The sequence below is a fragment of the Dendrobates tinctorius genome, unplaced genomic scaffold (genome assembly GCF_039654945.1).
Source record: "Dendrobates tinctorius isolate UK_male_01 unplaced genomic scaffold, ASM3965494v1 ptg000016l, whole genome shotgun sequence".
NCBI classification, from domain to species: domain Eukaryota; kingdom Metazoa; phylum Chordata; class Amphibia; order Anura; family Dendrobatidae; genus Dendrobates; species Dendrobates tinctorius.
This window is the reverse complement of record NW_027361684.1, coordinates 43289059-43300638: the sequence shown is the minus strand read 5'-3', so window position 1 is coordinate 43300638 and position 11580 is coordinate 43289059. Positions and strand designations below refer to the sequence as shown.

At 46.1% G+C, this 11580-nt stretch overlaps 1 protein-coding gene across 1 annotated transcript in view; it reads right to left on the bottom strand.

The window, feature by feature from the left end:
- Positions 1-10091: 10091 nt before the first annotated feature.
- Positions 10092-11580, bottom strand: part of BUD23 (BUD23 rRNA methyltransferase and ribosome maturation factor) — a 34541-nt gene continuing 33052 nt past the window's right edge. The window contains exon 12 of the mRNA XM_073565758.1: positions 10092-11546. Within this exon, the coding sequence (XP_073421859.1) occupies positions 11492-11546 (55 nt within the window). The 3' untranslated portion in view covers positions 10092-11491. The remainder of the gene's footprint in view (positions 11547-11580) is intronic.

Sequence of the window (11580 nt, the reverse complement as noted above, 5' to 3'; positions counted from 1 at the left end):
CGAGGTGATAATTGTCTTAATCCACCTTGCCAGGGTCTGTGTAGCTGCGCTTTTACCCTTATTTTTACCGCCGTACTGGATAAATAGTTTTGTGTCCCGTCGCCAATCCCGGGTGACCTCTAGGTAGCGGATGACTGCACGTCTAACATCCAGGGAATGGAACAGTTTTTCTTTATCATTCTTTGGGTCTGGACAAAACGAGGGTAGGATTATCTCCTGGTTTAGATTTTGCGGAGATGCTACTTTCGGGAGGAACCTCGGGTCTAACTTGAGCACTATGTGATCCTCAAAGATCTGAATGTAGGGGTTCTGGACTGAGAGGGCCTGGATCTCCCCTAAGCGCTTGGCTGAGGTGATCGCTACCAGAAATACATTTTTTTGTGTGAGCTTTGCAATGTCTACCTCTGATATTGGTTCATAAGGGGGTCTACACAGAGAGTTGAGGACTAGATTTAGGTCCCATGGGGGGGACCGTCCTTCTTAATGTGGGTCTTAACCTCTGGGTGGCTTTGGTAAATCGCGCTATCCATGGATGGGAGGATAGGGAGAAATTGAAGAAAGTACTTAAGGCCGCTATCTGGACCTTGAGTGTGCTCGGGGTTAGGCCCTTATCAAATCCTGCCTGTAGGAAATCTAGGATTTGAGGGATATTGGGCCGAGACAGGTCTAAAGGGGCACTACCACTTTCTGAGCAGAACCTCTTCCAGATCTTACGATATATTGCCCGCGTGACAGGTTTACGGCTGGCCTGTAATGTAGAGATCACCTGGTCCGAGAGGCCACTGGACTTCAGGATGTCCCTCTCAGGATCCATGCTGCTAGTTGCAAACTTCCTGGGTTTGGGTGTTGAACTGGGCCCTGGGCAAGTAGGTCCGACGACGTTGGTAGATGGAGTGGTCCCTTCTGAGCCATTTTCTTGAGGAGGGGAAACCAACTCCGCCGGGGCCAAAAGGGTACGATTAGCATCACCCGAGCTCCCTCCTCCTGGATCTTTCTGAGAACCCTTGGTATTATGGCGATAGGGGGGGAACCCGTATAGTAGTCTCCCTCTCCAGCTCTGGTTCAAGGCGTCGATCTCTTCCGGACGGTCCGCCGGATTGAGGGAGTAGAACCTCTCCAGCTTGGCGTTTCTTCTTGTCGCAAAGAGGTCCAGTTGGGGTGTCCCCCAGCGATGGCACAAGTCCATGAAGATCTCTTCTTTTAGCTCCCACTCGGTGGCCCGGACTTCTTGCCTGCTTAAGTAGTCGGCTATATTGTTTTGGGAGCCTTCCAGGTGTATTGCTGACAAGGAGCGGGTGTTGTTTTCTGCCCAGGTGAGGATGCGAGCCGCTAGGTCCTGAAGCTTCCCGTGCCTTGGACCCCCTTGGTGGCGTAGGAAGGCCACTGTGGTCACGTTGTCCGACATGATCTTTATATGCTGGTTCTGTAGGCATGACTTGTTTCTCTTCAGCGTTTCCCAAACTGCTCGTAGTTCTCGGTAGTTTGAGGACTGTAAGCTGATGTCCTTGGGCCATGTTCCTTGCAGGTATCTTCCCTCTAGGTGAGCTCCCCATCCTTCCTTGCTGGCATCCGTGGTGATGGTTACACAAGGAGACAGGATCCAAGGAACCCCCTGGCTGATATTTCTGTGGTTGGTCCACCACTTCAGGGATGATCTTAAAGCTGGAGACGGCCGGAACTTCTTGTCCAGTGAGGACTGTCGTCTGTCCCATCTTGACAGGATCTCCCTCTGCAGGATTCGTGTGTGGGCCTGGCTCCACATAACGCAGGGTATGCATGCGGTTAGGGTGCCCAGAATCTTCATCGCGGTCCTTATCGAAACCTGGTGCTGACCGAGCTGACGAACCTTGTCCATGATGGGCCTTTTCTTCTCTTCGGTTAAGAGTGAGATTCTTCTTCTGGAGTCCAAAATGACCCCCAGGAATTTTTTCTGAGAACTGGGCCGAAGATCTGACTTTTCTCTGTTCAGGATCCAACCTAGGCTCTCGAGCCTGGAAATTACTGAAATGAGTTGTTCCTTCAACTCCTCCACTGTACGGGATACCACTAAAAAGTCGTCTAAGTAAGGCACGATGATTATGCCCTCCTGTCTTAAATTTGCCACGACTTCGGCGACCAGTTTCGTAAAAACTCGAGGTGCTGACGCTAAGCCGAACGGAAGGGCCTGGAACTGAAAGTGGTAGTATCTGCCGCCTTTCTTTAGGGCGAAACGTAGGAACCTCTGAGATTGAGGATGGATGGGCACGTGATAATACGCACTTTTTAAGTCTATAGTGCACATGGAAGCGTTCTGGTCTATCAGTGGGATGGCGGTTTTCAGGGATTCCATTCGGAATCTCTTGTACCGAACCCATTGATTTAATGGTTTTAAATTTATGATGGCTCGGCTTTCTCCCGACGGTTTTGTTATCGTGAAGAGAGTTGAATAGTGCCCCTGACCTCTCTCCGCTTCTGGGACGGGAACCACTACCTCGGTCTTTAATAGATCCCCTATGTCGGCCCATATAGGATCTATCAGGGCTCTGGAACGGGGTTCTGTGACCACGAATCGTGCAGGGGGGGTTTTTGTAAACTCGAGGGAATAACCCTGGGAGATTGTATTGAGGACCCATGGGTTTTGGGAGATGAGTCGCCAAGCCTCCGCAAAGTGTCTGAGACGCCCCCCTACCGGTATGGCGTCATTGTCTTCTGCTTCTGGAACTTTGCCCGGAACGAGACGGGGGAGCCCTACTTTTCCCCCCTTTGAATATTCCCAGCGAGGAGATTTCCCCTTCCCTCTATATTCCTGCCTCTGGTAAGGACAGAATCTCTGAAAGGAAGACTGCCTTCTAGGTTTCTCCTCTGGAAACCCTTTTTTGTCCTCAGAGGCACTCTCTAGAATCTTATCTAAAGCCGGCCCAAATACTTTCCCCCCCGAGAAGGGTATGGAACATAATTTATTCTTAGACTGGTAGTCCCCCGACCAGGTTTTCATCCATATGGCTCGACGGGCCGCGTTGGATAGAGAGTTATTCCTGGCCGCGAATCTTACAGATTCCGCCGAAGCATCCGCCAGAAAACCAGTTGCGATCTTTAACAGGGGAATACGCTCAAGGATATCGCCCCTAGGGGCTTTTTCCTTTAATTGCTGTTCCATCTGGTCGATCCATAGATACATGGACCTAGCGACTGAAGTGGCGGCTATGTTTGCTTTCATCACCGCCGCTGAGGCCTCCCAAGCCCTCTTCAAGAGCACGTCGGCCTTTTTGTCCATGGGTTCTTTGAGACTGGAAGAGTCCTCAAAGGGAATTGAGGTCTTCCTTGACACCTTAGCCACCTGGGAATCGATTTTAGGCACCTCATTCCAAGTGTTGATGTCTTCCGGGTTAAATGGAAGTCGCAGTTTAAAGTCTCATGGCACAATCAGTCTTTTCTCTGCGTCCTCCCATTCTTCCAGGATCATCGCCCGGATATGGTCATTGACTGGGAAGACCTGACGGACCTTGGCTCTTAGCCCCCCGAACATCGCGTCCTGGATGGATTGCTCCTTCGGGGCTTCCTCGATCTGCATCGTACTCCTCACTGCCCTGAGGAGCTCGTCCGTATTCTCTGATGTGAAGAGGTACTTTTTCCCCGTCTCCAGGGGTTCAGAGGTGATCTCGCCTTCTTCCTCCTGAAGACTGGTCGGACTCCCATCTTGGTCTTTTGGATTGGAACCGGTCGGCCGACTGCGTGGGTAGCCATGCAGAGACGGAGGCCTGGACCTCCTCTCTGACCACTGTGCACATCTCCGTGAGGAACGTGGCCTGCTCTCCTCTGATGATCCGCAGGGTACAGTCCTCGCATAAGGGTTTCTTCCATGTGCTCGGCAGCTTGCTGGCACAGATGGGGCATTTGGGCTTGTTTGATCCCCTAGATGCTGCTGCCACCGGGGTCGGCGCTGACTTGTCCTAACAAAGAACGGGAGACCGTTTTACTAACAGCTCCTGTCTTTGAACTCACAGCCCACCCTGCCTCCTACTCACGGACACTGGGTCTGGCTCGCTCCTGCGTCCGTGTTCTCCGTCCATGACGCTGAAGGTGACCAGTCTGTACCGCTGCCCCCGCTCTTATCCTACCTTATCTTGCACTGGAAACGCTTCTCCCGTCCATGACGCTTCCGTCTGACGACGCAGGCCCAAACCGGAAGTCGTCATACCCGGCGACCGGAAGTGACGCGGCCGCCGGCTCTCGCGGGAGTCGCGCCGGGGGAAGCGCTACATAGTCCCGGAGTGACGCTCCACAGGACCGCAGGCGGGAAACCCCCCTTAGGGGGGTGCCGTGCGCACCGTCCGACCGGAGGAGTTGGCGGCTGGGACCCCGAACCTCCTGGCCCCGGTAAGTTCTGCTGCTCTCCTGCCGCCGCCGTTGCGGCGCTCTCGTGCCTGTCCTTACAGGGACAGGAAAAACACTGGAGTGTGGTGTGGGAGGGGACCTTTTAACCTCTCGTGTATTTCCTGTCCCTGTAAGGATGAAAGGTCAACCCCCCCCCCCCCCATAGTGCTGTCAGGATAGGACATCCTGGAAATACATATTTGACTCAGTACATCTATGGGGCTTTCACTTTGATGGTATAAAAAGCCTACCAAAGATGTGCTTTTTTATTTTGTGATTTTTTTCTTTACATAAAAATACGGATTTATGGGTATTTTTTTTTTTTTTTTACTTCGGCCCTGTATGGGACTTTTACTTTTTTTCACTTTGGTCGCTGGATAAACAGCCAGGGGGGGTGCTTTCCTTCTGCGCACCAGAAGGAAAATAGCGCTCCGTCTCTCCCGAATCATTATGAGGCCAAGCAGTACTGTACAGCCACGTATGGGGTATTGCCACGTTCAGCAGAAATTGTGACAACTTTTGGTGCAATTGTTACCCATTTCTCAGTGTGAAGATGTAAAATCTGGGTCCAAAAGTGTGTGTGGTAAAAATGTATTTTTTTCTTCACTTCCCAATGGTATAAAATTCTGTGACCCACCTGTGGTGTCAATATGATCACTGCACCCCTAGATGAATTCATTGAGGGGTGTAGTTTGTAAAATTGAGTCACTTAAGGGGGAAGGGTTCTGCTGTTCTGGCCCCAGTGGCTCACTCAGTGGGTCATGGCACCCACAAACCATAACCATAAAATCTGTATAATCTGGCGCTCCTTCCCTACTGAGCTTTGTATTGTGCCTGAAAAGTGAAATTGCACAACAAACTGTGAGGTTAATTTTTCCTATTAGCCCTTACAAAAATTAAAAATTTGGGGCTAAAACATTTTAGGGTTAAAAATGTAGTCATCCTTTCTTCATCACCCAATAGTATAAACTTCTGTGAGGCACATGTGGTGTCAACATGCTCAAAGCACCCCCTCGATGAATTCATTGAGGTGTAGTTTGTAAAATGAGTTTACTTATGGGGGGGGGGGGCGCTCTGCCAATGTGACATGGTAGCCTCAAAGTATTCCAGCAAAATCAGAACTCCAATATATACTCAAAAGTATTTTTGGACCACATACTGTATGGTATCGGCACACTCGCAAGAAATTGGACGGTGCATTTGCACCTGTTACCCTTGTGGAAAAAAAAAATGGGCTAAAACAATTTTTGTGGGAAAAATTAGATTTTTTTTTATTTTCACGGCTCTATGTTATAAGCTTCTTATAAACATCTATTAAGCACAGTGGTTAAAGGTTCTCACCACACCTGGATACATTCCTTGAGGGGTCTAGTTTCCAAAATGGGGTCACTTGTTGGGGGTTTCCACTGTTTAGGCACATCAGGGGCTCTCCAAACGCAACATGGCGTCCGCTCTAGATTCCAAACATTTTTGCATTAAAAAAGTCAAACAATGCTCCTTCCCTTCCGAGCCCTGTCATGCACCCAGACAGTAGTTTTCCCACACATATGGGAAATCGGCATACTTAGCAGAAATTGCATGACAAATTTTGTGTTTCAATTTCTTTTGTTACGCTTGTGAAAATAAAAAAAAATCCATACTGCATTAATTCCTGTGAAGCACCTGAAGGGTTAATAAACTTCTTTACTGTAGTTTGTGTGATTTGGTCCCTAAAAAAAATGGTTGTATAAGTTTTGTTGGAAAAATGAGAAGAAGTCTTTTAACCCTTCTAACTTCCTAACAAAAAAATTCTGTTGATGTAAAGTAGACATGTGGGAAATGTTATTTAATAACTATTGTGTGCCATAACTCTCTAGTTTAGGCGCCAAAGAATAAAGTTTGAAAATTTTAAAAACTTTTGCCATGTTTCAGATATTTTCACAAATAAATGCATGCCATATTGGACAAATTTTACCACTATCATGAAGTACAATATGTCACGAAAAAGCAAACTCAAAATTACTGGGATCCGTTGAAGCGTTCCAGAGTTATCACCTCATAAAGTGATACTGTTCAGATTTAAAAAAATGAAGCCCGGTAATTAACCTGCAACATGGATCAGTCCTTAAGGGGTGAAACCACGACAGACATAGCACGTCATGAGGCGGGAACTGACAACCCATTCATCACATGCTGTCAGTCATTGCTCGCAAAGATGTTAATCAAGAGGCATCACTAACTAAACACCACCATGAAGACCAAGAAAATCTCCAAACAAGTCAAGGATAAAGTTTTGAGAAGTACAGGTCAGGGTTGGGTTATAATAAAGAAAAAAAATCCCAATCTCTGATGATCCCCCGGAGCACCATCAAATCCATTATCATTAAAAGGAAAGAACACCACAACAAACTTACCAGGAGAGGGCCCCCACCAAAACTTTCAGCCCAGTCAAGGCGGGCATTAATCAGAGAGGCAGCACAGAGACCAAAGGTAAAACGTGAAGGAGCTTCAGAGATCCCAAGCAAAGACTTGAGTATCTGTCCATACAACCACAAAAAGCCGTACACTCCATAGAGGCGGCCTTTATGGAAGGGTGGGCAGAAAAAAGCCATTACTTACACACAAAAATTGTAAGACTTGTTTTGAGTTTGCCAAAAGACATGTGGGAGACTACCCAAAAGTATGGAGGAAGGTGTTGTAGTCAGTTGAGACCCAAATTGAACTTTTTGGTCACCAAGGCAAACGCTATGTCTGGCGCCAAACCAACACAGCTCATCACCCCAAGAACTCAATCCCCACAGTGAAACATGGTGGTGGCAAAATCATGCCGTGGGGATGTTTTTCGACAGCAGGGATAGGGAAAATGATCTGAGTCGAGGGGAAGATGAATGGTTCGAAATACAGGGATATTCTTGACCAAAAAATGTGTAACTGTTTTGGAGTGGCTTAGTCAAAGCCCAGACTTTAATCCAATTGAGAATCTGTGGTCAGACTTGAAGATTGCGGTGCACCTGAGGAAACCATCGGACTTGAATGAGATGGAGCAGCTTGTCCTTGAGGAATGAGCAAAAATCACAGTAACAAGATGTGTCAAGCTGAGATTTATTCAAAGGGACTTGCAGCTGTAATTGCCACAAAAGGAGATTCTACAAAGCACTGACTTTAAAGGGGAAGAATAGTTATGGACACTGAAGCTTTCAGTTATTATGTCCTATTTGTTGTTTGCTTCACAAGAAAAACAAGTGTTCACAGTTGTAGGCATGTTCTTTACATGAACTGACGCAGACTCCCCAAAATGAAGCGGAAATTCCAGGTTGTGAGACAGCAAAAATGCCAAGGGGGTGAATACCTTTGCAAGCCACTGTAGAAGCTGGGGTTTTTGATCTTTGTTTCAAACTTGATAGAGGTGCTTTTATCCCTGTGTGCACCATCTGGTTCTCTAACAAAAACTCTCTAAAATTAGTTGTTGCTTCGTTTTCTCTATCTTTCAGCACAATCACATCAAAATTCAAATTAGTATGATATTTATGTAACACCAGTTTTCTGGCAAACTTGTTATTCTCTTTTCATAGAACTGATTTACTGGTCTCATGTACATGAAAGGCGGTGAGAATAAAAACTTGTCTGTCTTCTAATGCTGTAAAAATTGTAAAGTCCATTCTAGGTACTTATATCCCCACCAGTTGGAACTTCCGAAGTCCATCCAGATGAACCCTAAAACATTGTCAGGACACGTTCAGACATCCGTATAGATCGATCCTAGATCGGACCACAATGGACGTAATGGCTGCGGTTTTCCCAACTATATAGGAATATATGAAACTGTCAAGTTTATGTTGGGAGAGCCACGGCCAGTCAGTGCAGTGTGATCTGATCTTGGATCGATTTATATGGCCGTCTGAATGCGCCCTACTGTTACTCCAGGTTCATCTGGCACTTACAGGCATTTATCACACTTGGCCCAAGTGAAGACTGCATGTTTTTGAGAGCCGAGAATTGTGATCAAGATAAGTAGGATATTAGCACAGATGTTAACACATTCATTGGAGTAATATAACCATGTGTCCTGGATTTCCCACAGGTCAACTGTCCCATTAACAAAACTTGCAGGACGAATGATTTATTTATGTCTGTGCTTGCTATTGTTTAGTCGTAAATGGTTTATTCACAACTGTGCTTCTTATGGTTCGTTTACACAGACTGAACGGCAGCGCAACACAACCACCGATCATTAAAGGCCCCGTCACACAGCGATCTCGCCAGCGAGATCGCTGATTTTGTGACGCAACAGCGATCTCGCCAGTGATATCGCTGTGTGTGACATGGATCAGCAACCGGCCCTCCTGCCGGGTATTGCTGATCGCGCTCCATCATCCTGGGCCGTTTTTTGATCATTGGTCTCCCGTTAGCCAGCGGGCATTGCTGCGTGAGGCAGCGGGAGAGCAACAATCAGCGACGTTGCACGCTGGTTTCCAATGTAAACAGCGGGTATCTAAGAGCCGCGCGGCTCTTCATTACCCTCTGTTTACCTTGGAAACCAGCTTGCTCGCTGGTCCTGACCACTGCTGAGTCTGTCTGTCTATGTGACAGCTAACCAGCGATCAGCTAATTATGTCCCAGCAATCCCATCCACGTCGGATCGTTGGTGGGATCGCAGGGACATTGATACGTGTAACGGGGCCCTAATCCTTTACCAATTAGTGGTCGTTTACACAGGCAGACTAAAGAAACCGATGCGCACTGAGTGAGCTGTAATAGATCACTCAGCATGCATTCGCTGCCTTGATTTTCGACAGCAAGTCTTGTTTACACGGGAAGATGCACTGGCGCAAATCATGATTTTTGGCGCTTGCGCTGCCTTAAAACATTCTCTCTCATTATTCTGGCATTTGGCAAATAATTATGATAATCCTAATTGACCTAAAATGGGAAAAGTTTATTCCGATTTCATGTCAGATACTGATAAAAACATGCATATGTGTCTTTTATATAGTGTATGGAAACGTCAGGCTTCAACTGTAACTTCCAGGTTTACAAACTGGTGACCTACTACTGAACGAGAGAGTCTGTGTCTTTTCAGCTTACAACTGCGAACATAGAAAAATGCCATTTTTCAAAATTGCATACGTTTACAAAAAAGAAAAAAAAAAAAAAAAAACATACCTCAGCTGTACTGTCTGGGCAATGCCAGAATAGAGCTGCCACCCATCGCTGTGCCCCTCTGCCCACTGGCAATTCTGTTATCACACCTTAGTCTGCACAGCGCAGGGGAAAATCTGCCGATACACATTAGAAAACTGCCGTGTAACGGTCATCCATCTCTCCCAACTCCTCCATACACCGGAGCATTCCTGTGTTCCCCCGGAGGGAGCCACTGCCAGAATAATCTCAACCACTCCCCCAAACAGAAGGATTGAACGATTGCCTTCCAACCAACAGATCTTTAGGTCGCCAGATGTTTAGTTGCCCTTTATCAGATGTACATGGGGGTTTATTTATTATGAATGCACACGTGGCCAAAGTGAAAATTAAAATATTTCATTTTTTGTGCATAGGTTTTCTTTTCCATAAATATAACAAAAACGCCCCCCCCCCCCAAAAAAAAACAAACAAACAAACCTCATTTTCATTTTTTTTTCAAGTTGACAATTTCCACATAAGTAAATCATGTCCCCTTAGTGGACAAATATAAGCACACACAGAGCAATATAATGGAATGGATGCTTCCCTCACTGTCATTACTAATCAGTTAAAAAGAGTCTTGTAAAATAAATATATTTATTGAGTGACTTTGGAGGCTCCTTTAGGAATAAAACATAATACGTTACATTTCTCAGCCAGGTAAATAGGATGCTCAGTCCATAGCCAATGTTATAATACTCTGTTTAGTCTAAGCTTACGCTACCTGAACGAGGTAGAAAAGGTTTTCCTATCTCCCTCATCAGAATCACACGTGCCCTGATCCACATTATGTAGGGACATGGGGAAGGTCACTGCCCATAGTCATACATGTCCCAGAGGAATGGGACATACAGATGGTTGTTGGGCTGACTGCTCTGCTTTAAGGTGTTGTCCAATTCCACTTTTATTTGTCCAAACCCCTTTGACATTCTGGTGAAGAACATGAACTTTTTCAATCTGCAAAAATTGTAATATATGGAAAGATGAGCCTTTCGGACCTGCGATCCGATGTAGAGAGTGGGGATTATTACACAGCATGGCTTGGAGTCTGATGTGGGGACCATGTTAGCTGAACTGCAATACTCAGAATGGAGAGACAGTTAAAAGACCTGAGGTGAGCATGCAGGTGAATAAAAAGGTCGGGAGAAACAGCAGCAGGTTTAAAGCCAGATTTACACATCTGAGTTTTGCAATCAAATTATGAACCAATATTCACAGAAGAGCCACAAATGTCCTGATTCAAACTCAACAGTCGCTAAGTATATAGGATGCTGTTGAGTTCAGATCAAGGGGACCTGTGGTCAGTACTCAGACCGTGAGACACAGGTGTGTGACTTTGGCCCAAGTATCCCCTACTTGCTAATACTCATACATGGAATGAAATTCACTGATGTTGCCTAGACATTAAAGGAGTTTTCTGAGTAGTAATCCAAGTCGGCCACCATCACCTATTTCAGGCAGCAACTAAGCCTAAATATAACTCACATATGTATAAAGCAGCAATTCTTCACGCTGAAACTCGTCCTCCTGCATGCGTAAGACAGGATGCAGCCTATAATACATGACAGCAGACATTATGGATTATTTCTCAGAAAGCCCTTTAAAATTTGAGAGCTTCCACACAAGAAGCTTTTAATGGTGCTACGTGGAGATGAGTCCAATCCCTAGAGTAACAAAAAGCTACCAGTAAGTGACACCATAAAAGTGGCCTATATTGTGATACAATTAAGAGTAAAAAGCTTATTACAGAAGTTGTCTATAGTTTTATCTTGGCATAAGGTGATTTGTAGAAAAGTATCCAAAACCGTATTAGCTCCAGTCAGCATAGCACGTGCGGCAGGGTCTGGCTTCCACAATGCTGGAGGCGCTCCAGCTCCACATAATAAGGAAACACACCATCAGATACTATTGCATCCAGCGCACTGCAAAGTCTCCCACAGGGGAAAAAAAAAAAAAAAAAGAAAAGTTTGTGCTGAATCTAAAATTGAGGTCTTCTCTTGCGTCCTGTGAACTTTGTGTCTGCCCGAACTTGCCTGCATGGACAAAGAAGAAAAAAAAAAAAAAAAA